General features: G+C 42.1%; 1 protein-coding gene across 1 annotated transcript in view; it reads left to right on the top strand.

The window, feature by feature from the left end:
• LOC140492176 (fibrillin-2-like) overlaps positions 1-25,658 on the top strand; it is a 320,148-nt gene that overhangs the window by 252,889 nt on the left and 41,601 nt on the right. Inside the window, exons 45-53 of the mRNA XM_072591036.1 lie at positions 3,491-3,616; positions 4,743-4,859; positions 10,659-10,787; positions 10,894-11,013; positions 11,444-11,569; positions 11,973-12,125; positions 16,174-16,239; positions 18,028-18,153; positions 18,627-18,746. Coding sequence (XP_072447137.1) covers positions 3,491-3,616; positions 4,743-4,859; positions 10,659-10,787; positions 10,894-11,013; positions 11,444-11,569; positions 11,973-12,125; positions 16,174-16,239; positions 18,028-18,153; positions 18,627-18,746 — 1,083 coding nt within the window. The remainder of the gene's footprint in view (positions 1-3,490; positions 3,617-4,742; positions 4,860-10,658; positions 10,788-10,893; positions 11,014-11,443; positions 11,570-11,972; positions 12,126-16,173; positions 16,240-18,027; positions 18,154-18,626; positions 18,747-25,658) is intronic.

Here is a 25,658-nt window from a genome sequence, read left to right as displayed (position 1 = left end):
GGGCCAAATTTTCACTTCCAAACTGGGAGCACAGAGTCGTGAACATTCCTCTGCCACTAACCTGACTCAGCGGGAAGTGGGATGGATGTTCTAATTTTCATTCTGTGAGCCAGTTGTTAATGGGAGTTGATCCCATCATCTCCAGAAACAGACTGGAGGCAGCCACAGGACTGAGGTGGACTCTGAAAAACTCTCACATAGGACTTGGTCCCAGCTAGCAAAGAAACGCCTCTATCCCTCATAACCTTCACCCCTCAATCCCCTCCCCCACCAACACACTCCCATGTCCCATCCTTGCTGACTCATGTAACTTCATGACCCCTATTCACCACCCATACATTCCATGCCAGTGTATGCCCCTCCATAGTCCCTATGTCAACATAATGCTGATACATGCTAACACATGATCCCACTCGCCGATCTTTGCCTAACAAGCTCCATGGCAACTCACCTATTATCCCCATGGGCAGACCTCCAGAGCCAAGTTCAAAGGAGCTAAAATAAAGTTCTAAATGTCTATTGATAGCTACACTATTTATTTAAAAAATCTCAATCATTAAAACCTATTCAATGTATTTAATGTAATTTTTAAAATTCATTGAAGTATTTAATCCCATATGACAATGCATATTTGGATTCATAGCCCTATATCAAAGATTTGGAACAGTCAATGAAACTGTCACTTTACAAGTCCCCAACTTTGATAATGATAGGGTCAGTTATGCAGCATTAATAATAATGATACCCTTCAAGATTATGTAGTCATAGAGTCATACAGCATGGAAACAGACTCTTCAAACTGAACTAGTGACACCTGCCTGTTCCTGGCCCATATCCCTCCAAACCTTTCCTATTCATGTGTCCATCCAAATGTCTTATAAACATTATAATTGTACCCACATCCACCATCTCCTCAGGAAGTACATTCTACACACAAACCAGCCTCTGTGTAAAACTTTTGCCTCTCTTCTCATATCTTTTTAAATCCCTTTCCTCTCACCTTAAAAAGTACCCCACTCTTGAAATTCTCCATCCTAGGGAAAAGTCAACTACCATTAACTCTATCTGCACCTCTCATCATTTTATAAACTTCTATCAGGTTATCTCTCAACCTCCTACATTCCAGCGAAAAATGTTCCAGCCTATCCAGTCTTTTTTTATAAGTCAGTCCTTCCATACCCAGCAACATCCTGGTAAATCTCTTTCAAACCACCTCCAGCTTAATAAAGTCCTTCCTATAACTGGGCGACCAGAACTGGACAAGGTATTCCAGAAGATGCCTCACCAGTGTCCTTTACAATCTCAACATGACGTTCTAACTCCTATACTTAAAGGACTGAGCAATGAAGGCATGTGTGCCAGACACCTTTTTAACCACCCTGATATACATGACATAATGTTCAAGACTTATGGAGCTGCACCCCTAGGTTCCTCTGTTCTACAGCACTACCCAAGGACCGATGTCACTAAACAGCTTGGTAATTTCATTGAGACCATTTTTGCACATTGTCACCTCTTTGTTTAAGAGAACCAACCTTTCCAAAAGGGTGCCTGACCTCTGCAAATGATTCCAGCTGTTTTGGAATTGTTGCTGAATTCTTTAAAGCTCAGGAGTCATATTTTGGACATCCCACTAGTATATCTGCTTGAAGGTAGCCACACTTTTATGTATATCTGTGAAATAATGACCTGCAAACAGTCCTGCTCCCCTAACAGACCTGCTCCCCTAACAGTCCTGCTCCCCTAACAGACCTGCTCCCCTAACAGACCTGCTCCCCTAACAGTCCTGCTCCCCTAACAGTCCTGCTCCCCTAACAGACCTGCTCCCCTAACAGTCCTGCTCCCCTAACAGACCTGCTCCCCTAACAGACCTGCTCCCCTAACAGTCCTGCTCCCCTAACAGACCTGCTCCCCTAACAGTCCTGCTCCCCTAACAGACCTGCTCCCCTAACAGACCTGCTCCCCTAACAGACCTGCTCCCCTAACAGACCTGCTCCCCTAACAGACCTGCTCCCCTAACAGTCCTGCTCCCCTAACAGACCTGCTCCCCTAACAGACCTGCTCCCCTGCCTCCATCTCCCTCAGATGGTGCCTGGACCATGGGTGGGATTTCTGAAATCAGACTTCTGAAACCATTTTGGCTAAACCTGAGTCCCTTTACATTATTGCTAAAAGTCAGCTCTCCTTGTTTTTATACGACATTGTTTATGGGATAGGAGGAATGTGAGTGCTAGCCCTCAAGTAATCTTGTGCAAAGATCGATTGATTACTGACAAAACCAATGATTCCTTCCTTCCAATTATCGATCATGTCATTCTCCCTGCCTACCTTCCAATCACCAACCCCATGTTCACTCCCAGTTCTCCTCCCTTCTGGTGTCAGGGTCTGATAGCCAGTTACCAACACTGTGTCTTCAGCATTTGTCAGTCATCACAGGGTGTTCTCCATGGCCCCAGATGTGGTTTTGTTCTGCTGGATGCAAACAGAGTGAAAATGAGGAGTAAGATCCTAACATTAATATCACTCCCTGTAAATAACAGGCTGACTTTTGCGTTTCTAAGCTGTCTGATTCTTATAGTCAAAGACAGAGGTTACTGGAAAAACTCAGCAGATCTGGCAGCATTTGTGAAGAGAAATCAGAATTAATGTTTCTGAGGAAGGGTCACTGGCTCTGAAATGTTAACTCTGATTTCTTTCCACAGATGCTGCCAGACCTGCTGAGCTTTTCCAGCAATTTCTATTCTTGTCCCTGTTTTGCAGCATCCACGGTTGTTTTGGTTTTGATTCTTTTAGTTCTCAGCTAGTGGGACAAGTACGGTGGAGTAAAGTCAATAAATGCTGCGATCATGAACAGTTTTGTAAGGAACACATTACACTTTCCCACTCTGTGACTTTTCACAGTTGTAATTCAGAAATCCGCAATTCAGGGACCAGTGAAATGGTAAAGGGCAAAAAAAGAATTATTTGGAAAAAAATAGACTTTACTGACTTGAAGAAATTAATGACTTAAAATTGAATTTTAATCTTTTAGACTGAAATTGTTTCGTGAGATATGAACAAAGAAAGTATTAAATGTCAGTTTGAAATTTCTACACAATCAGTAAGAACAAAGTGTTAACTAGGTTAAAATAAATTACTTTAAATGTGCATCACGGAACGTTTTGGTTGATTTGCACAGCCTGATTTCAACCCTTTGTGTTGATAGCAATGTTATATTTGTTCCATCTGTATGCCAGTGTGGTTTGATGGAAGCTAAAGCATTATCAATTGTTGTACTGAAATGGAATGGCAGTTAACTATAATGAAAAGGTTGAGTTGGGTTTCTGAGATCATCCATCATGCATTTAGCAGGAGATCTTTAGAAATTCAATAGAAATGATTTTAAAAGCAGAAGAAACCCCACACAAGTTCAACCTTCTGTTTTTAACTTTATAACATTTTGAATGTCAGCCTTTCAGCTAATAGCAAGTGTACCCTATGATTCCTTTAGATCGCAATGAGTGTCTGGAAATTCCAAATGTCTGTAGTCATGGTGACTGCATTGACCTGAAAGGAAGTTATCGGTGTACCTGCCACAATGGCTTCAAGCAGACTCCTGATCAGACCATGTGCATGGGTAAGTGAGATGTTCAGCTGCTGACTTCATTAATGAAGCATTGCTGTTAGTGTTAGCATTACTGGAATATAGGCTTCCCTCTTTCCAGTGTTCCCCAGACTGAAAAACTAACTGAGGAGTCTATTAGATACTAGCTAAAGTCACCTGTGGTAACTAGATGTAACTGACTGCAACTTAATAAATGAAAAATGTAACAGTTTGCTGATTAAAGTTCTTACAAAGTAGATATAGTTAAAAGACCAATGTTATTACAAAATAAACAATTGCCAATATTAATTTTCCTTTGTGGCCAATTATTGGAGTTAATGACTCTCTGAAATATCAAGCAAATTGTTTAGGTCCCATAGGTGCATGTGTGAAGGCAGGCCAGGAGGAATTTCCCCAAAGGTAACATTACCATCTGGAGGTGACACAATCCAATCTCTGGGTGACCTTCAGGAGATAGGCCATCTCTTACAGAGGCAATCTGCATTAATAATTACCCAATTGTGGGCTCTCTGGGGATTTCCTTCTGAAAGGATAACCTTACAATGTTTATTTTGTTGAACTTTAACCTTTACAGAGGACTCCTCAAGTGCCCCTCTGTTCCTATCCAATGGTGGCAACTCACCTAAATGGGCTGCTGACCCACTGATTGGGACTAAATTTCCAACGTTCGTCCAACAACAAACTCATGAATGGCCACTTAATGGCCTGCCTCTGGAAAAGTCTACCTTGTGGAGAGTTAGAGCAAGAATGTCCCCATATTATCTTTATAGCCGAAGCATCATAGCCTTTCCACAGAGGAGGTTGAGATACCTAGTGGGGACATGAGCTGAAATATGGAGTCCTGAGTCTATGGCAGCAATGGCCAACACTGCTCTTAGAGATGTCTTCCTCCTCCCCTTTCCACCTTCCCAACACTGAGCGATCACAACAAATAGGGTTGTGAATACGTCTGAAAGCACTGGTCTGAGAGCAGAACTTTTAATCAGCATGACCATAAAGAATGGAGCATCTTACATTTAGGATCAGCTATATGCTCTTGTATGTTTATAACATAGTCATCATACATATATATAGTTTGCTCAAAGCAATGTTTATATATATTCAGATTAGCATTAAGCAAATGGTTTCATATTTATAGATATTGATGAATGTGAACGACAGCCTTGTGGAAATGGAACTTGCAAGAACACTGTGGGATCGTACAATTGTCTTTGCTTCCCAGGATTTGAGATAACTCACAATAATGACTGCATGGGTGAGTCATAAGACCGATACTGATCAGATTTCCTTTCTCACCTCTGTAACATAGCAATTTAAACCATAGCACCATAAGATATCGGAGCAGAAATTAAGCCATTCTGCCCTTTGAGTCTGCTCCACCATTGAATCATGGCTGATAGGTCTTTCAACTCCATTTTCTTGCTTTCTCCCTGTAGCCTTTTGGTCCCCTTGGCAATCAAGAACATATCTATCTGTGTTTTAAATATATTCAGTGAACAGGCCCCCACAGCCTTTCGTGGCAATGAATTCCAGAGATTCCCTACTCTCTAGCTGAAGAAGTTTCTCCTTATCTCTATTCTCAAAGGTCTTCCCTTTACTCTCAGGCTTGCCCTCCGGTCCTAGTCTCTCCTACCTATGGAAACATCTTCCCAACATCCACTCTGTCCAAGCCATTCAGTATTCTATAAGTTTCAATCAGATCCCCCATCATCCATATAGAGTCCATTGTGTATAAACTCAGAGTCATCAAAACGTCCTCATATGTTAAGCCTTTCATTTCTGGGATAATTCTCGTGAACCTCCTCTGGACCCACTCCAGGGTCAGTGCATCCTTTCTTACATATGGGGCCCAGTATTGCTCACAATACTCCAAATATAGTGCTGTGCTCCAAATGTAGTCAATTAGAATTGACTCGTTAATGTAAGCTTTAGCTGATGGAAATCTATCCCCTACCAAAGAGCTAATCAGGAAAAGGTCATGGATAAGTAATTACCTCGTACACACTGTCATTTGTAGTTGCCTTATGCCATCCTCTGTGACCCTCCCACATTGCTGACCACTTCCTGCACGGTGTTCTGTTGGCAGAAGCTGACATGTGAAGGCGTGTTTTGTGAGTAGATGCAATCCTAATCTCACTGAGCCCAACTGACTGGAATAGCACCAAGATTCTTAACTTGGCAAGTGAATAAACATACAACATATTCTTGCATTGCTCTGCAAGAAGAAGTATTGCAATGCATCTGTACCCTGAACAAAGTCGAAAAGTGTGGCACTGGAAAAGCCCTTCATCAGAAATGGCTTATGCCCAAAACGTTGATTTTCCTGCTCCTCAGATGCTGCCTGACCTGCTGTGCTTCTCCAGTGCCACACTTTTCAACTCTGATCTCTAGCATCTGTGATCCTCACTTTCTCTCTGCACCCTGAACTAATATCATTTAAGGTGCCAAATACCCAAACAGTGCAGGTGAGGTGACGTTTTCAATGATGTTATATATTGCTAAATGTCCAGAAGTACTCAGCACAGCTTTTGGAAGTGCTTAAGTGTGCTCAGGATTTGCCAGATTGGTGACAGGGCAGGCCAGGGAGAGGGTGATCTGTCCACATGTGGTGTATAACAGTCATGGAGTCTACAACTACACAGCCTCTGAGTCTACAACATGATGGAGAGATTAAGCAAAGGCTGGAGAGAGAGTAAACTGTGCTCGAGCATCTCGCTGTCCCTTGGTCTGGTACTCACTCACTCCATCGCTTGGTTGAATATTGCTAAAAAAAGAAACTTGTTGCTGAAACTTTTGATCTTGTGTTCTTGATGACAAACACAAGAATGCCAAATTTTAAGTGATCACAATTTATATTTCAAGGAAAAGGGTGCTGATTGGTTGGCAAGTTGGTTCCGCTTTTGGCAATAATTGTTCAATTATTGAGGAGTTGACTATGTGCATGTCTATTCACTGCGTGCTATTTGGTCACATCTAGTTGTGTTTACAGAGAAAAAGGAACTAAACTCAAGTAATTGGCTAAGAGTGTGAGATAGTAAATTTAAAAAGCTGCTGTACCCAAAGAACATTGTGTGTCATAACTGCCATTCTGCAAGGCACGAAGAACAGCACTTAACAGTAAATCAAAACTGCCACAGACCCCATCAATGTGCTCTTATACATAGCTCCTTTGAAATCCTCATTTGAGTGTAAGAGTCCATCAGTTATCTCATCTTCTATTGAACTAGCAACAGAGCGATCCTTGACCCCAGCCTCTGAGTTCTCTCGTCTGTATGACTGAGCATGTTCTGATACCCATCTTGATACCATCCTCCACAGTGTGTGCAGCACAAGTACCTGAGCTGGAGACTGCAACTCTCCGATTATGTGACAGAGCTGCTTTCTCAAAGCTGTGCTCTTTGCTCTCTTTCATTCTCGTAAGGCGACTGTAACGAAGCAGGCTGCGTTTATCAGGTGTCTGAGAAATGGGAATTAGTGTGAGAGGGGGTTTTGGATCTGAGTCAAGAGGTTTGTGGTTCCACTGTCCACAGTTTGTACTACATCCCAGATATCAGGATGGAAATGTAGAAGCTGAGAAAGGACCATGACATCACCTTTAGCATTTTTATCCGTGTGAGAAGCTGCAGGTCCTGCTATAGTCACTCCTGTGATGTAGCTGAAAATGTGTTGCTGGAAAAGCGCAGCAGGTCAGGCAGCATCCAAGGAGCAGGAGAATTGACGTTTCGGGCATAACCCCTTCTTGCAGCAACACATTTTCAGCTCTGATCTCCAGCATCTGCAGTCCTCACTTACTCCTGTGATGTAGACAGCCACCTCCTCCAGGGGCTTCAGGACATGTCAGTCAGTATAATTTTCCCTTAGAGTCATAGAGATGTACAGCATACAAACAGACCCTTCGGTCCAACCATCCATGCCGACCAGATATCCCAACCCAGTCTAGTCCCACCTGCCAGCACCTGGCCCATATCCCTCCAAACCCTTCCTATTCATATACCCATGCAGATGCTTTTTAAATGTTGCAATTGTACCAGCCTCCACCACATCCTCTGGCAGCTCATTCCAAACATGTACCACACTCTGCGTGAAAAAGTTGCCCCTTAGGTCTCTTTTATATCTTTCCCGTCTCACCCTAAACCTATGCCCTCCAGTTCTGGACTCCCCCACCCCAGGGAAAAGACTTTGCCTATTTATCCTATCCATGCCCCTCATGATTTTATAAACCTCTCTAAGGTCACCCCTCAGCCTCTGATGCTCCAGGGAAAACAGTCCCAGCCTGTTCAGCCTCTCCCTATAGCTCAAGTCCTCCAACCCTGGAAACATCCTTGTAAATCTTTTCTGAACCCTTTCAAGTTTCACAACATTTTTCCGATAGGAAGGAGACCAGAATTGCACGCAATATTCCAACAGTGGCCTAACTAATGTCCTGTACAGCCGCAACATGACCTCCCAACTCCTGTACTCAATACTCTGACCAATAAAGGAAAGCATACCAAATGTCTTCTTCACTATCCTATCTACCTGTGAGTCCACTTTCAAGGAGCTATGAACCTGCAGTCCAAGGTCTCTTTGTTCAGCAACACTCCCTAGGACCTTACCATTAAGATTTGCTTTCCCAAAATGCAGCACCTCGCATTTATCTGAATTAAATTTCTTCTCACTTCTCAGCCTATTGACCCATCTGAGGTAACCCTCTTCGCTGTCCACTACAACTTCAATTTTGGTGTCATCTTCAAACTTACTAACTGTACCTCTTACGCTCGCATCCAAATCATTTATGTAAATGACAAAAAGTAGAGGACCCAGCACCGATCCTTGTGGCACTCCAGTGGTCACAGGCCTCCAGTCTGAAAAACAACCCTCCACCACCACCCTCTGTCTTCTACCTTTCAGCCAGTTCTGTATCCAAATGGCTAGTTCTCCCTGGATTCCATGAGATCTAACCTTGCTACTCAGTCTCCCATGGGGAACCTTGTCGAATGCCTTAACGAAGTCCATATAGATCACATCTATTGTTCTGCCCTCATCAATCTTCTTTGTTTCTTCTTCAGAAAACTCAATCAAGTTTGTGAGACATGATTTCCCATGCATAAAGCCATGTTGACTATCCCCAATCAGTCCTTGCCTTTACAAATACATATACATCCTGTCCCTCAGGATTCCCTCCAACAACTTGCCCACCACTGAGGTCAGGCTCACTGGTCTATAGTTCCCTGGCTTGTCTTTACCGCCCTTCTTAAACAGTGGCACCATGTTTGCAAACCTCCAGTCTCCCGGCACCTCACCTGTGACTATCAATGATACAAATTCTTTGGTTCCTTCAATTACACAGCACCTCCTCCTGGAAGAGTGCAGGAGGAATGTTGCTGACTTTCTAGGACTGTGCTGGGATACTTGCCAGAAATAAACAGCAGGGAATATTTGCAGTCAGAGGAAGGTGAGTAAGTGCAAACCCAGTTTTAAGGTCCATATGTTTTTAAGACTAGCAATTTTGAAAATAAATATATCCACATAAAGCACATGAAACCTATAACTGATAGGATTGCTTTATGAACTCTAAAAGGAGAGAATATGGGACAAACAGAATGACTGAGGGAATGGCAGAATTTTATTACGAGGAATGGTTGTATAAACTAAATGTATAAATTCTTAACTAAAATAGGAAGGCTAAACATTGCAGTTTTTAGGATTCAAAAATAATTTGTTGCAGTAAACTATGACAAGCTGTTTATTCCTTCCCAAAACAAATATATCCTGAAACCACATTTTTTTATACGTATTGCAATGTATCCAGATGATAGGAGCAGTGAAAATGTAAAACCTATCTTTCTATTCTTCCCTGTTGGCAACAGCTTTGGCTTGATCGGACAATATAGAGGAATATGCTTCACAGTCTTGTGCAATGATTGCAATGCTTGCTTGAGAAACGCTCCTCAATAAATGTTGGTTGTTATTATGTGAGAAATTCCTCAGAGCTGTTCCTACTCTGAAGGAATTGCTTCACTGTGTGGGCAGTAGGTCCCTGCTTAGAGAGATCTTGTTGTAGCTCTATAAAACTTTGGTTAGACTGCACTTGGAATACTGTGTCCAGTTCTGGTCACCCTATTATAGGAAAAATGTGGATGCTTTGGAGAGGGTTCAGAGGAGGTTTGCCAGGATGTTACCTGGACTGGAGGGCTTATCTTATGAAGAGAGGTTGACTGAGCTCGGACTTTTTTCAGTGGAGAAAAGGAGGACGAGAGGGGACCTAATTGAGGTATATAAGATAATGAGAGGCATAGATAGAGTTGATAGCCAGAGACTATTTCCCAGGGCAGAAATGGCTAACACGAGGGGTCATAGTTTTAAGCTGGTTGGAGGAAAGTATAGAGGGGATGTCAGAGGCGGGTTCTTTACACAGAGAGTTGTGAGAGCATGGAATGCTTTGCCAGCAGCAGTTGTGGAAGCAAGGTGATTGGGGACATTTAAGAGACTGCTGGACATGCATATGGTCACAGAAATTTGAGGGAGCATACATGAGGATCAATGGTCGGCACAACATCGTGGGCTGAAGGGCCTGTTCTGTGCTGTACTGTTCTATGTTCTATAAACAGGGTTTCTGCTGCATAACACCACAAGAACAGGACCAAGAAATTTCCCAGCCATTTTTACTGTTCGTAATTTTCCAGTCACTGTGACTGTACGTTATTTTGAATTCAAAAATCAATTGCTTTTTGTTGGCTGTTGCATTTTTGCTTGGCTTTCCTCCCACAGTTCCTATTGTAATTACCACACAATGGTACTACTACCACACATTTCAGGCCAGAAGAAATAATCTAGTTAACAAACATTTTCACCTGTGGCCTCCATGATTGTCTGACAAGAATTTCAAGTTTACTTTTCCAGTGTGCAAACATTAGATGACTGAAATTTGAAAATAAACCTGTACTTGAGATTCCTATCTGTGTTTCACATTTTAACTATGTTGCATAGCTAACTGAACTGGTTAGAAACTTAACTCATAAATAAGAGTAAATGCTTAATCTTCAACTAAATATATTATTTCTCATACCCTCAGATATTGATGAATGTGCCACTCTGTTTGGCCAAGTCTGTCGAAATGGGCAATGTTTTAACAGCATTGGCTCCTTCCATTGTTTTTGTCAGGATGGCTATGAGCTTACACCTGACAAGAAGAACTGTATGGGTGAGTGTGTCAATAGTTATCTTGCAACTGGTTTTCAAGATCTTGGAAATGATATTTTGGCTCTTCACAAGGTCTGTAAATGCATTTCTGTTTATTTTCCACATAGATATCAATGAATGTTTGTTAGTTCCTGGATCATGTGCCCCTGGGACCTGCCAGAACCTCGATGGTTCCTACAGATGTATCTGTCCTTCAGGATATGAAGTGCAAAATGAAAACTGTATCGGTGAGAATCTGTAATTTCTGCTGTTATATATACTGGAGACATCGACTGCAAAAAAGGCTCATCTATCTTAGGGTGATCATGTAATTTCAAGTTTCAATAAATGGTACATGCAAGATTTAAAACGTGGCAATTACATGTGAATCATGTTTTTATAGTTTTATTGCTGAGAATTTTGTCAACATTCGATTAACTTAAAGAATTACTTTGAGTATTTTGAGTTACTTTCTGTAGGTGTTTCATTTGCTTACTGAGAAAATAGCTTACCAACTCTGAATGAATGAAAGTTCACTGAATGACGTTTCATTGAGCGCTCACTGGGAAAGTGACTTCTTTTCATATTCCTTTCTTTATCCAAAAACTGCACAGCGTATGGAGCACAGTACACAATGCTTGTCTATTACTCAAACAAGTACTACTTGCTGTTCTGCAGATATTAATGAATGTGAAGAAGATCCAAATATCTGTCTGTTTGGTAATTGTGAAAACACCGCTGGCAGTTTCCAGTGTGTTTGCCGGCCGGGATTTATTCTCTCAGAGAATGGACGTAGATGCTTTGGTGAGTCTATTATTGAACATTTGTTATCATGGATTGTAAAATTCTTCCCTGGGCGACATACCCTCTTGTTGTGTATACCTCTCCGAGGTTTTCTTTTTAGAAAAGGCAGATGGTGTATAAGGATATCAAAAAGATTGAGATTCTTGTGAAATTAGAACAAACTGTTCACCAGATGTCACTGAATTGACATTGGGTTTTTCGAATCTCCAACATTTCTTTATGACTTCAACTAATCTTCTACTTTGGAGAATTTTCAAGTGTGTGTGTTTAAAAACATGAGCAGAAAAGGTCTGCTAGCTTCATCTTTCGCATGGCCAATGCTTTTATTTGTGTATGATGTGTAAAAAATGCCTTCTCATTGGTCTGGCCTGAAATTGACACCAAATTGATTTGTCTCCCGTAGATACACGCAAAAGCTTCTGCTTCACCAAGTTTGAGAACGGCAAGTGCTCAGTGGCGAAACCTGCCAATACAACCAAAGCAAAATGTTGTTGCAGTAAAATGCCGGGAGAGGGATGGGGAGATCCTTGTGAACTCTGCCCTAAGGACGGAGAAGGTAAAGCACATTGTCTTCACATCACATCATGCCAAGTTTAGCTCACAAATCTTATGTAACATTAATTTTAGTAGAAGTATTTGAAGAGGAACCTAAATGTATCCCTCTTAATGTACTTCAACATCCAGCCTTGCATATCTGATTCTGAAGAACAGGATTTACATTAATTTGGAAAGGCAAGGACTGATTAAGGATAGTCAACGTGTGTGTGGTAAATTGTGTCTCACGAACTTGATTGAGTTTTTTGCAAAGGTAGCAAAGAAGATTAATAAAGGCAGAGCAGTAGATGTTGTCTATATGGAGGTAAAAACAAGGACTGCAGATGTTGGAAACCAGAGTCGAGATTAGAGTGGTGCTGGAAAAGCACAGCAGTTCAGGCAATATCCGAGGAGCAGGAAAATCAATGTTTTGGGCAAAAGCCCTTCATCAGGAATGGATGCAGGAAGCCTGCAGAGTGGAGAGATAAATGAGAGGGGGGTGGGATGGGGAGAAAGTAGCATAGAGTACAATAGGTAAATGGGGTGGAATGAAGTTGATAGGTCAGAGAGGAGGGTGGAGTGGATAGGTGGAAAGAAAGATAGGCAGGTAGGACAGGTCATGGGGACAGTGCTGAGCTGGAAGGTTGGAGCTGGGGTGAGGTGGGGGAAGGGGAAATGAGGAAACAGAGTGGGAGGGGGTGTTGAAATGTTGGGCCACGGGGCAGTGGGGTTGATTGGGTGTGGGTGTCCCGGAGATGCTCCCCAAAGCACTCATTGGGGAGGCTGGACGCCTCCTGTGGCCCAACATTTCAATTCCCCCTCCCACTCTGCTGAGGACATGCAGGTCCTGGGCCTCCTCCACCGCTGCTCCCTCACCACCCAACGCCTGGAGGAAGAACACCTCATCTTCCGCCTCGGAACACTTCAACCCCAGGGCATCAATGTGGACTTCAACAATTTCCTCATTTCCCCTTCCCCCACCTCACCCCAGCTCCAAACTTCCAGCTCAGCACCACCCTCATGACCTGTCCTACCTGCCTATCTTCTTTTCCACCTATCCACTCCACCCTCCTCTCTGACCTATCACCTCCATCCCAACCCCCATTCACCTACCACTCTTTGCTACCTTCCCCCACCCTCTTCTCTGACCTATCACCTCCATGCCCACCCCCATTCACCCGTTGTCTATATGTACTTCAACAAGATTCCACACGGTAGACTGGTTAGTAAGGTTAGATCACATGGAATCCAGGAGGAGCTAGCCAATTGGATACAAAGTAGTCTTGAATGTAGGAGACAGAGGGTAGTAGTGGAAAGTTTTTTTAGGATTGGAGGCCTGTGCCACAAGGATTGGTACTGGGTCTACTGCTTTTTGTCATTTATATAAACATTTTGGATGTGAATATTGGAGGTATGGTTAGTAAGTTTGCAGATAATACCAAAATTGATGTAGTGGACAGCGAAGAAAGTTATCTCAAGAGTACACCAGGACCTTGATCAGAAGGGCCAATAGGCTGAGGAGTGGCAACTGGAGTTTAATTTAGATAAATGTGAGGTGCTGCATTTTGGTAAGGCAAACCAGAGACCAAGGGGTGCAAGTGCGCAGTTCCTTGAAAGTGGAGTCATGGGTAAACAGGGTGGTGAAGAAGGCATTTGGTATGCTGCATAGACTGGGGCTATTCTCCCTGGAACATCAGAGGCTGATGGGTGACCTCTTAGAGGTGTTTAAAATCATGAGGGACATGGATAGCGTGAATAGCCAAGGTCTTTTCCCAAGGATGGGGGAGTCCAAAAGTAGAGGCCATAGGTTTAAGGTGAAAGAGGAAAGAGTTAAAAGGGACCTGAGGGGCAACTTTTATTGCAGAGGGTGGTGGATGTATGGAACAAGCTGCCAGAGGAAGTGGTGGTGGAGGAGGGTACAGTTATGTCATTTAAGAGGCATCTGGATGGGTACATGAATAGGAAGGGTTTAGAGAGATATGTGCCAAGTGCTGGCAAATGGGACTAGATTGGGTTTGGAAATCTGATCTGTGCAAGCAGGTTTGGACCAATTGTTTCTGAGCTGTATAACTCTGAACTCTGTAACTGCAATTGGGAATTTGTCTACATAATTCCACATGATTTTTATCTATGCAAATAATGTAATCTCTTGGATATTTTCAATATCCAGTGCCAAGTTTACAAAGTTAAAAAATAGACAGGGATGAGGAAGAGCAGCAACTACCCAACACGTCATTTGACAGAGTGCAATATCAAGGAGCCCTGGCAACACTGGAGTCAGTGGAAATCATGGGGAAAACTTTTCACTGGCTGGAGTCAGACCTAGAAAAGGAAGATAGTTGTTGGAGGTCAATCAACCCAATCCCAGGATATCACCACAGGTATTCCAGAGTAGTAGGGTAGGTCCAAAACATCTTCAGTTCTTCACCAATGGTCTTCTCTCCACCATAAGGTTAGAAGTGAGAATGTTTATTGATAATTGCACAAGTTCAGTATTATTCACAATTCTTCAAATGCTGAAGCAGTCTGTTGCCATATGCATTGAAATCTGAACAATGTCCAGGTTTGAGCTGATAATTGGCAAGTAATATCACAAGTGCTAGGCAATGATGATCTCAAGCAAGAGAGATTCATACCATCTCCCTTTTACATTCGATGCACTACCATCTCTTAATTCCTACTATTAACATGCTGGTGATTAACATTGACCAGGAACTAAATGGAATCAGCTCCATAAATACAGTGGCTACAAGAACAGGTCAGAGATTTTGAATTATACAGCAAGTAACTCATCTTCAGACTCTGCAAAGCCTATCCGTAAGGCACAAGGCAATACTATGATGGAATCCAGTAGCCTGGATGAATTTAGCTGCAATAACACTCGAGAGGCTTGATAGCATCCAGGTCAAAATAGCGCACTCAGTTGGCACTCCATACCCCACCTTCAACATTCATTCACTTCACCACAGATGCGTAGAAGTACCAGAGTGTACCATCTACATGATGCACTACAGAAACTCACCAAGATTCCTTAGACAGCACTCTCCAAACTGTGAACTCTACCACCTAGAATCACAAGGTGGTAGAGTCATGGAATATTAAATTCTTATCCAAACCATTCCCAATCCTGATTTAGAAAAATATTATGAGTCAAAATCCTGGAACTCTCTCCCTCACAGCCCTGTGAGTGTACCTAGATCTCCTGGACTGCAGTTATTCCAGAAGACAGCTCAAAGCCACCGACTGAAGGGAGGTTAACAATCAGCAAGAAATGTGGCCCAGCCAGCAATGCTGCATCCCATGAATGAATTTTTAAAAATGGTTCATTTTTCCAGAAAGATCATCAACAAAAGCATCATTAACTGGTTCCAGGATTTTCACTTGCACTGCATTATCTAAAAGCTGACTTCATCTGTAACTCACTGCCTGTGTGAAGCAGAACGTTCTCACCCAGTGGCTGATTTTTTTCATGTTTTTTTGAACTTGTGGACTCTTTTATAGCTTCAGGTATTGTTTTTGCTATGTCTTTACTCTCCTGTTTGCTGTTACCTATGCTTCGATGAGCATTCCCTTTACTTTTCCCTTTTAAAGATGGATAGTCCAAATTGTTCATATGTTTTGAAAACTGTTACAATGATCAGTGGTCTTCCATTCCTGCTATGTACTATGATATGAAAATGTGTTGCTGGAAAAGCGCAGCAGGTCAGGCAGCATCCAAGGAACAGGAGAATCGACGTTTCCTGACATTCAGGAAGAAGGGCTTATGCCCGAAACGTCGATTCTCCTGCTCCTTGGATGCTGCCTGACCTGCTGAGCTTTTCCAGCAACACATTTTCAGCTCTGATCTCCAGCATCTGCAGTCCTCACTTTCTCCATGTACTATGATAAGCCTAGATCATGAAATTATACAGAGAAGTCATTGTCTATGAACTACCAAATACTTCATGAATCTACCCATTTTGACTTAGATTTAATTTAAGCAAATAGTCCTAATAAAGAAATAATTTCAATTTTCCAATGCATTTTATGAGTTGCAATACTTTTAAAAATGAATGTTACTTCTTTTGCAGTTGCATTCCAAGATCTTTGTCCATTTGGCCATGGTACAATCCCTGGCATTGGAGAATCCCGTGAAGGTAAAAATAGTCACATTAGGACAACATTGTATTATTGTACATTGTGATTGTTGATCTAAAAACCTAGATTGTGAGATTGACAGCATGGTGAAACGTGTAAGGGTCAGGGCTGCAGTTAGTTAAGGTTTTGGAGGTGTAAAGATTATTCACTGCATATATTGAGCTAAGATCTGTGAAGTCACTTCTGCATTTAAATGGAAGTACAGTGGAAGTAGTTGTATTTATCAAACAATTTTCCAACAGTTGCACTTCATTGAGTGGTACATTAGTCAGCTTAATTATGTGTCCCCCTTGTGTTACTGCTGGATGGGCTATGGCATGTATGAAGTGAAGGCATATACTGAGTTCTGCTTGTCAGCTAACTATTCCAGTAACTATTTTTGCCTGTTACAAAATTAAAAACAGGCTAGTAACCTTTAATTAGCACTTTATTTTTCAAGTCTCAGCAAATAAAAAATTGTCAGGAAATGTTTTCAGTATGAAGTACCCTAATCAGAAGCATGACTTAAAAGGTGTTAAAATACCTGGACGATAACCATAACTTTTACTATGGTATCACTCCACATTCTGTACTGTTGTCCTCATTAGATGGGATAAACACAGCTGTCAATTCCTGACCTCCATTATCTTTATACTGTAGTGCCATATTTCCCCTTCCTGAATGTTAATTTCAATGAGGAAATAAAACTGGAAACTCAGTACCACTCAGGGGTTAACACTTGAGATAATGCCTTTCTAAGAATAATTCTATGTAAGAATGGATGTCCAAAATGCTGTGGACACTAAAATTTTGACATAAAATGTAAAATAATGGAAGTATGCAGCAAACCTGGCAATATCTGAGTAGTCATGATTTGGAGATGCCAGTGTTGGACTGGGGTGTACAAAGTTAAAAAATCACACAACACCAGGTTCTAGTAAGGTTTGTGAAGGTTTGTAGCTCAGGTTGAGGTTTAGGGTGTAGGTTTGCTCGCTGAGCTGTAGGTTTAATATCCAGACGTTTCATTACCTGGCGAGGTAACATCATCAGTGGCGACCTCCAAGTGAAGCGAAGCTGTTGTCTCCTGCTTTCTATTTATATCTTTCTCCTGGGTGGGGTTCCTGGGGTTTGAGTCATTTCCTGTTTGTTTTCTGAGAGGTTGATAGATGGCATCTAGATCTATGTGTTTGTTTATGGCGTTGTGGTTGGAGTGCCAGGCCTCTAGGAATTCTCTGGCATGTCTTTGCTTAGCCTGTCCCAGGATAGATGTGTTGTCCCAGTCGAAATGGTTGTTTTTTTCATCTGTGTGTAGGGCTATGAGGGAGAGAGGGTTGTGTCTTTTTGTGGCTAGCTGGTGTTCGTGTATCCTGGTGTTGTGTAATTTTTTTAATATCTAAGTAGAGAGAGATGGAGTTAATGTTTCAGGTCAGTGATTTCTTTTATTACAGTATAAAAAGAGAATTGAATGGAATAGTATTGACACATATACCCTGGTGTTTGTGCTTATTTGATAAATGTTAGTTTAGAGTGAGGCTTTTCATTTGCTTTGCATGTACACATTGAGGTTGAAAGGGCAACAATGCATGATAAGCAAACATCGATCACACGATTTAATCTAACATTTCAGGAAAATGTTTGGAAAAAGAAAACAAAACTAAACAATCTTTGTATCAATCCCACCATGAGTCTGGGAATACATAAAGGGTTGAAAAAATCCTGAAACAGATTCGACTTGTTCATTCAATATGAAGTTGTACAAATTAATTAATTTTGTCTATTTTGAATGAACCTTTTGTTTTGCATTCTAGATGTTAATGAATGTTGGGAAAACCCTGGAATCTGTTCAAATGGCCATTGCATCAACACAGATGGATCGTTCCGATGTGAGTGCCCAATGGGGTACAACCTGGATTACAGTGGAGTTAATTGTGCCGGTACGGATCTTATTATTAGACATTACAAAATCATTTTTAAAAATTAACAATGGGTCAGACTCACTTTTGACAAGAGTGGAAACTTGTGGCTATGGATCAGCCACCATTATGCCAATTTGGTTGGCATTTCCTCTACAGTGGCTTTGTTGTTGGTAAAATTGGGGAGGGTGCAGAATGGTCAGCTGATTGGCCACTGCAGGTTTTCTGACCCGACTGAAAGTCAAAATGTATCCCTGTATGCCAGTTAAAATTACATATCTGTTGTTTCATATGCTACTATCATTTGTGTTGTATGTATTACAATAATGCTGTACTTTTCCAGATTCTGGTGTGTAAGCCAGTTAGTGTTTGAGATGTACACTTGGAATCTTTCTATTATAATGTTATAATATTGGAGTAAATAGCAGCTTAAAGTATTGTTAATGAAAGTTTATTGTCACAGCAAATAATTTATTGCTTTTCCATGAAAACAGACACTGATGAATGCTCCATTGGTAATCCCTGTGGCAATGGCACTTGCACCAATGTCATTGGTGGATTCGAATGCAGTTGTGATGAAGGTTTTGAACCAGGTCCAATGATGACTTGTGAAGGTAAGAAGTGACTTCAAGATCAATGTACAGCTGGCAATGTACAACAAGTTGTAAATTTAGGGCCAATGTCTAGCACTTCCTGTTATTGCAGAAGTCTGGCGCATCTTTAGTGAGGTGGGAATCCATCTCAAAACAGAAACTTTTGGCTGATTTTCTGGATTAAAAGCTATTTGCATTTTTTTAGCACTTTCCAAGTCTCTGCTGAGAAATATGGAGGTGAAGTGATCTGGACGTCAGCCATAGTGAGTGTGTAAGGCATTCAGTCTGTGCTGGCTAAACAAATTACTATTTATCCTTAAAAGGAATAGAAATGGTACAAATTGATTTCATGCATCAATTTCATAAGTTTTCTGGCCCTTTGATTTTTTAAAATTTTCTCCCTCTAGTTCCCATAATACATGCTATATGTCAGAGGTACAGAAACCCATTTAGGGAGTAGGTAGGTGAACTTTGAGTGGAAAATATTGGAGTGACCTTTCTGCTTCACATGGTCAGAAAAGGAAGATCACATCCAAAATGAAACACAGCCCACGTGGCACAGCCCAAGGAAGTAAATCAGGAGATAGAAAAGGCATGTGTAAGGAGGGCACAATTACAATAAACATGGGGTCTTCAATACACAGATGGACTGGGAAAGTCGGTTTGGTAGCAGATCTCAAGAAAAGAAATTTGTGGAATGTCCATGAAAAGTTGTTCTGGAGCAGATTGTGGTTGATCCTACTGGGGAACAGGCGATTCTGGTTTTGGTGACGTGTAATGCGACAGACTTGATTTAGAGAGCTTATGGTGAGGGAACTCCTAGGGGCCAGTGACCATGATATGATAGAGAGTTGTCTGAGAGTGAGAAGGTGAAATCAGATGTAACAGCATTACAATTGAGTAAAGGTCATGACAAAGGCATGGAGGAGGATCTGGCCAGAGGTGATTGGAAGGGGAGCCTATCAGGGAAGATGGAGGAGCTGCAATAGCAGACATTTCTGGGGGTAATTTGGGAGGCACAACAACAATTCACCCCAAAGAAGAAGAAGCATACTCAGTGGAGGATGAAGCAGCCATGTCTGACAAGGGAAGCCAGGAACAGGATAAAAGCAAAAGAATTAGCATACAATATGGTGAGGGTTAATGGGAAGCCAGAGTAATGGGGAGCCTTTAAAACACAGCAGAAGATAACTAAAAAAAACAATAACGAGGAAGAAGGATGAAATATAGAATTAGTGTGAAATACAGTGTAGAAGCAGGCCATTCGGCCCATTGGGTCCACACCGCCCACCCAAACCCACCTGTTACCTCTGTTCCTGCATACCCTGCGGCTAACCCACCTAGCCTGCATATCCCTGGACACTATGGGCAATTTAGCATGGCCCGTCCACCTCACCTGCACATCTTTAGACTGTGGGAGGAAATCAAAGTACCCAGAGGAAACCCACACAGACATAAGGGAATGTGCAAACTCTACACAGACAGTTGCCTGAGGCTGGAATCAAATCCAAGTCCCTGGGGTTGTGAGGCAGCAGTGCTAAGCACTGAGCCACAGTGCCATCCCTTTTCAACAATCAAACATCAGATATGAGAGTAGGCAAACTCGTAATATATAAGAAGATTGCAAGAGTTTTGTCAGATATCTAAAAGGTAAGAGAGAAGCAAGAGGAGACATTGAATCACTGGAAAATGAAGCTGGCGAAGTAGTAATGGGGAATAAAACAATGGTAGAAGAGCTGAATAGGTACTTTGCATTAGGCTTTTAAGTGGAAGACACCAGCAACATACCAAGATTTCAAGATAATCAGGAGCAGAGGTGAGTATAATGGCCATCACTAAGGAGAAGGTGCTGGAAAAGCTGAAAGATCTGAATTTGGATAAATCACCTGGACCAGATGGACTACACCCCAGAGTTCTGAAGGAGATTGTAGAAGCATTAGTGGTGATCTTTCAGGAATCACTGGGGTCAGGGAAGATTGCAGAGTATTGGAAAATGGCTAATGTAGCATCCTTGTTTAGGAAGAGAGGGAGGCAGAATATAGGAAACTATCAGCTGGTTAGCCTGATCTCGGTCATTGGTAAGACTCTCGAGTCCGCAATTAAGGATTAGATTGTGAAGTACTTGGAAGTGCGTGGTATAATAGGGTGGAGTGAGCACGGCTTTGTTAATGGGAGGTCATGCTTGATAAATCTGTTAGAATTCTTTGAAGAGCTAATGAATAAGCTAGACAAAGGATAGTCAGTGGATGTGATCTATTTGGATTTTTAGAAGGTACCGCAAAGGAGGATGCTAAATACAATAAGAATCTGTGGTGTTCCACAGGCGTAACTATGTTCTAAATATGGAAAGGCTTTGAAAATCTGAACTAGAAAGGGACTTGGGAGTCTTGGTTCAGGAATCTCTTAAGGTAAACATGCAGGTTCATTCAGCAGTTAAGAAAGTAAGTGCAATGTTCTCGTTAATTTCAAGAGGACGAGAATACAAGAGCAGGGATGTACTGCTGAGGCTGTATAAAGTTCTGGTCAGACTGCATTTTGAATATTGTGAGCATTCTGGGTCCCAAATCTAAGGAAGGATGTGTTGGCTTTGTACAGGGTCCAAAGGAGATTTACAAAAATGATGCCAGGAATGTAGGACTTGCCATATGAGGAACAGTTGAGGTCTCTAGGTCTGTACTCAGTGGAGTTTAGAAGGATGAGGCAGGAATCTGATTTAAACTTACAGGAAACTGAGTGACCTGGAGACAGTGGAAGTGGAGAAGATGTTTCCATGAGTAGGAGAGACTAAGACCCGAGTGGACAACCTCAGAGTGAAGGAATGACCCTGTACAACTGAGATGAGAAGGAATTGGTTTAACCAGAAGCTGCTGACTCTGTCAAAGTCATTGCCACGAAGAGCTGTGGAGGCCAAGTCAATGAGTGTAATTAAGACAGAGATCGATAGGTAGGGGGATCAAAGGTTATGGGGAGAAGGCAGGAAAATTAGTTTGAGAAACATATCAACCATGACTGAATGGCAGAGCAGACTGGTTTAATTCAGGAATAAAAGAATGACGAGAGAAAGATTAGGGCCAATCAAGGACAGTAGTGGTGTGTGGAGTCTGAGGAGATAGAGGAAGTGCTAAATGAATATTTTTCATCAGTATTCACACTAGAAAAAGACAATGTTGTCAAGAAGAACAACACTAAGATACAGGCTACTGGACTAGATGGGATTGATGTTCGCAAGAAGAAGGTGTTAGCAATTCTGGAAAGTGTAAAAATAGATAAGTCCCCTGGGCCGGATGGGATTCATCCTCGGATTCTCTGGGAAGCCAGGGAGGAGATTGGCTTTGATCTTTATGTCATCATTGTCGACAGGAGTAGTGCCAGGAGACTGGAAGTTAGCAAATGTTGTTCCCTTGTTCAAGAAGGGGAGTTGAGACAACCCTGGTAATTATAGACCAGTGAACCTGACTTCAGTTGTGAGTAAAGTGTTGGAAAGGATTATAAGAGTTAGGATTTATAATCATCTAGAGAGGAATAAGTTGATAGGGATAGTCAATACAGTTTTGTGAAGGATAGATGGTGCCTCACTAACCTTATTGAGTTCTTTGAGAAGGTGACCAAACAGGTGGATGAGGGTAAAGCGGTTGATGTGGTGTATATGGATTTCAGTAAAGCGTTTGATAAGGTTGGGCTTTTGCCCGAAACGTTGATTTCGCTGCTCGTTGGATGCTGCCTGAACTGCTGTGCTCTTCCAGCACCACTAATCCAGCGTTTGATAAGGTTCCCCACCGTAGGCTATTGCACAAAATACGGAGGCATGGGATTGTTGGTGATTTAACGGTATAGATCATAAGTTGGCTAGCTGAAAGAAGCAAGTGGATAATAGTTAATAGGAAATGTTTATCCTGGAGTTCAGTTACTAGTGGTGTACTGCAGGGATCTGTTTTGGGACCGCTGCTGTTTGTCATTTTAATAAATGACCGAGATGAGGGCATGGAAGGATGGGTTAGTAAATTTGCAGATGACACTAAAGTTGGTGGAGTTGTGGATAGTGTTGAAGGATGTACAGGTTACAGAGGGACATAGATAAGCTGCAGAGCTGGGCTGAGAGGTGGCAAGTGGAGTTTAATGTGGAAGAGAGTGAGCTGATTCATTTTGGAAGGAGTAACAGGAATGCAGAGTACTGACTAAGATTTACTCAGAGGAGATTTACTAGGATGTTGCCTGGTATGGAGGAAAGGTCTTATGAGGAAAGGCTGAGGGACTTGAGGCTGTTTTCGTTTGAGAGAAGAAGGTTGAGAGGTGATTTAATTGAAACATATAAGATAATCATAGGGTTAGATAGGGTGGACAGGGAGAACCTTTTTCCTCAGATGGTGATGGCTAGCATGAGGGGACATAGCTTTAAACTGAGGGGTGATAGAACAGATGTCAGAGGTAGATTCCTTACTCAGAGAGTAGTAGGGGCGTGGATTGCCCTGCCTGCAACAGTAGTAGACTCACCAACCTTAAGGACATTTAAATGGTCACTGGATAAACATATGGATGAAAATGGAATAATGTAGGTTAGATGGGCTTCAGGTTGGTTTCACAGGTAGCCCCAACATCGCGGGCTGAAGGGCCTGTACTGCGCTGTTTTGTTCTATGTTCTAATTCAGCTACTGTGTATTTGCGTTATCATTATAACTGAATCGTAAGGGCTAAGATACCAAATACATTCAGCATGAAATCTAGCCTGTGTCAAATACTTTTTAGGAAATTCCCACATATTTTCTTTGCTTGCAATTAAGTGCTCATCCATAGACGAGAGAATGGCCAGTGTATTAAAGTGCATGCAGAACCATTTTCAAGGGTGGTTTTCTCCAGTGTTATCAGCTGCCCCCTTTTCCTGATGATTAGTTGATTATTCGGAGCATTTCTATACCTTAGAAAGTGATTTTCACTGATTCCCCACTCCCTGTAAGACCCCAAACAAGAAGGAAGCAGGACTTTAGAAAACAGACAGGAAAATATTGTCGCTGTATCTCTGAGGCCCCTCTTTGGCGCTCCATTGGAGTGCCTGATCAGTTATTTTACTCTGAGAAACATAGTTATCAATCTGTATAGATTTACGTAGTTATCATACTATGTAGATTTACATTGTTATCAATCTGTATAGATTTACATTCCAGCAATAAGCATAATTGGTGACTGTGCACGTAAAGTGTTGGAAATTAATAAATCCCAACTCTTGCTCCTTCCCACCTCAACAAAATCCAAAACAGCCTGTAACCTTAATATTGGAATATTCAAATTGTGACAAAGAATTTTATTTAAAGTTTGTGAGAAGATTTGTAGCTCGGGTGCTCGTTGTTGTGGTTCTGTTCACCGAGCTGGGTATTTGTGTTGCAGACGTTTCGTCCCCTGTCTAGGGGACATCCTCAGTACTTGGTAGCCTCCTGTGAAGCGCTTCTGTGATGTTTCCTCCGGCATTTATAATGGTTTGTCTCTGCCACTTCCGGTTATCAGTTCTAGCTGTCCGTTGCAATGGTCAGTATATTGGGTCCAGGTTTGGTGTATTTGTTTATAGAATCAGTGGATGAGTGCCATGCCTCTAGGAATTCCCTGGCTGTTCTCTGTTTGGCTTGTCCTATAATAGTAGTGTTGTCCCAGTCGAACTCATGTTGCTTGTCATCTGTGTGTGTGGCTACTAAGGATAGCTGGTCGTGTTGTTTCGTGGCTAGTTGGTGTTCATGGATGTGAATCGTTAGCTGTCTTCCTGTTTGTCCTATGTAGTGTTTTGTGCAGTCCTTGCATGGGATTTTGTACACTATGTTGGTTTTGCTCATGCTGGGTATCGGGTCCTTTGTCCTGGTTTTCAGTTTGCTCTATGAGCTATCAATTCTCTCAGTGTTCAGGTATGCAATCACCTTAAAGGGACCAGCTGTTCAATTACACCGAACATGGTAGTACTTAAAATATACTTAGCTGAATGTGAGGAAGGGACAGGATTGCTGCTTCTAAAATCATATTATGTGACCACTGTAAGATTCATACCATCATTGTAATCCTTCGTAGTGTTCAGTGGCAGTAAGTATGGGCTGGTCAGAGGATGTTTGGCTGTTTGTAACTTGACAAAAGGTCATAGAGTCATAGAGATGTACAGCACGGAAACAGACCCTTTGGTCCAACCCGTCCATGCCGACCAGATATCCCAACCCAATCTAGTCCCACCTGCCAGCACCCGGCCCATATCCCTCCAAACCCTTCCTATTCATATACCCATCCAAATGCCTCTTAAATGTTGCAATTATACGAGCCTCCACCACTTCCTCTGGCAGCTCACCCTCTGTGTGAAAAAGTTGCCCCTTAGGTCTCTTTTAGATCTTTCCCCTCTCACCCTAAACCTATACCCTCTAGTTCTGGACTCCCCAACCCCAAGGAAAAGACTTTGTCTATTTATACTATCCATGCCCCTCATAATTTTATAAACCTCTATCAGGTCACCCCTCAGCCTCTGACACTCCAGGGAAAACAGCCCCAGCCTGTTCAGCCTCTCCCTATAGCTCAGATCCTCCAACCCTGGCAACATCCTTGTAAACTTTTCAGTGAACCAGAGGTTCGACGTTATTTTTGTTTTGACTCACAAGAAATGTGAGAACCTCATGAACCTGACGGCTCTCAACTCCCTATCTCTGAGTTTTTCAATGCCTCAGAAATCTATGGGTGAGGAATAAGTTTTAAACCATTTCCAAGTTGCACTGGGAGTGACAATTAATAACTAATTAATAGTACATAATGTCACCCAAAACCTGCCACTGTCAAACCAATAATGACTGGTTCAGGTTGAGATATGGGTCTGAAGTTTGTGTTTCCTCTCCAGTGGTATTTGTCATGGTGGAGTCACATTAATGGTGCACTCACAGGATACTGCCTTCCCATCCACCCCCTGATCAACCCACATAA

The sequence above is a fragment of the Chiloscyllium punctatum genome, chromosome 2 (assembly GCF_047496795.1).
Source record: "Chiloscyllium punctatum isolate Juve2018m chromosome 2, sChiPun1.3, whole genome shotgun sequence".
Lineage (NCBI taxonomy): Eukaryota > Metazoa > Chordata > Chondrichthyes > Orectolobiformes > Hemiscylliidae > Chiloscyllium > Chiloscyllium punctatum.
This window is presented reverse-complemented; position numbering and strand designations above follow the sequence as displayed.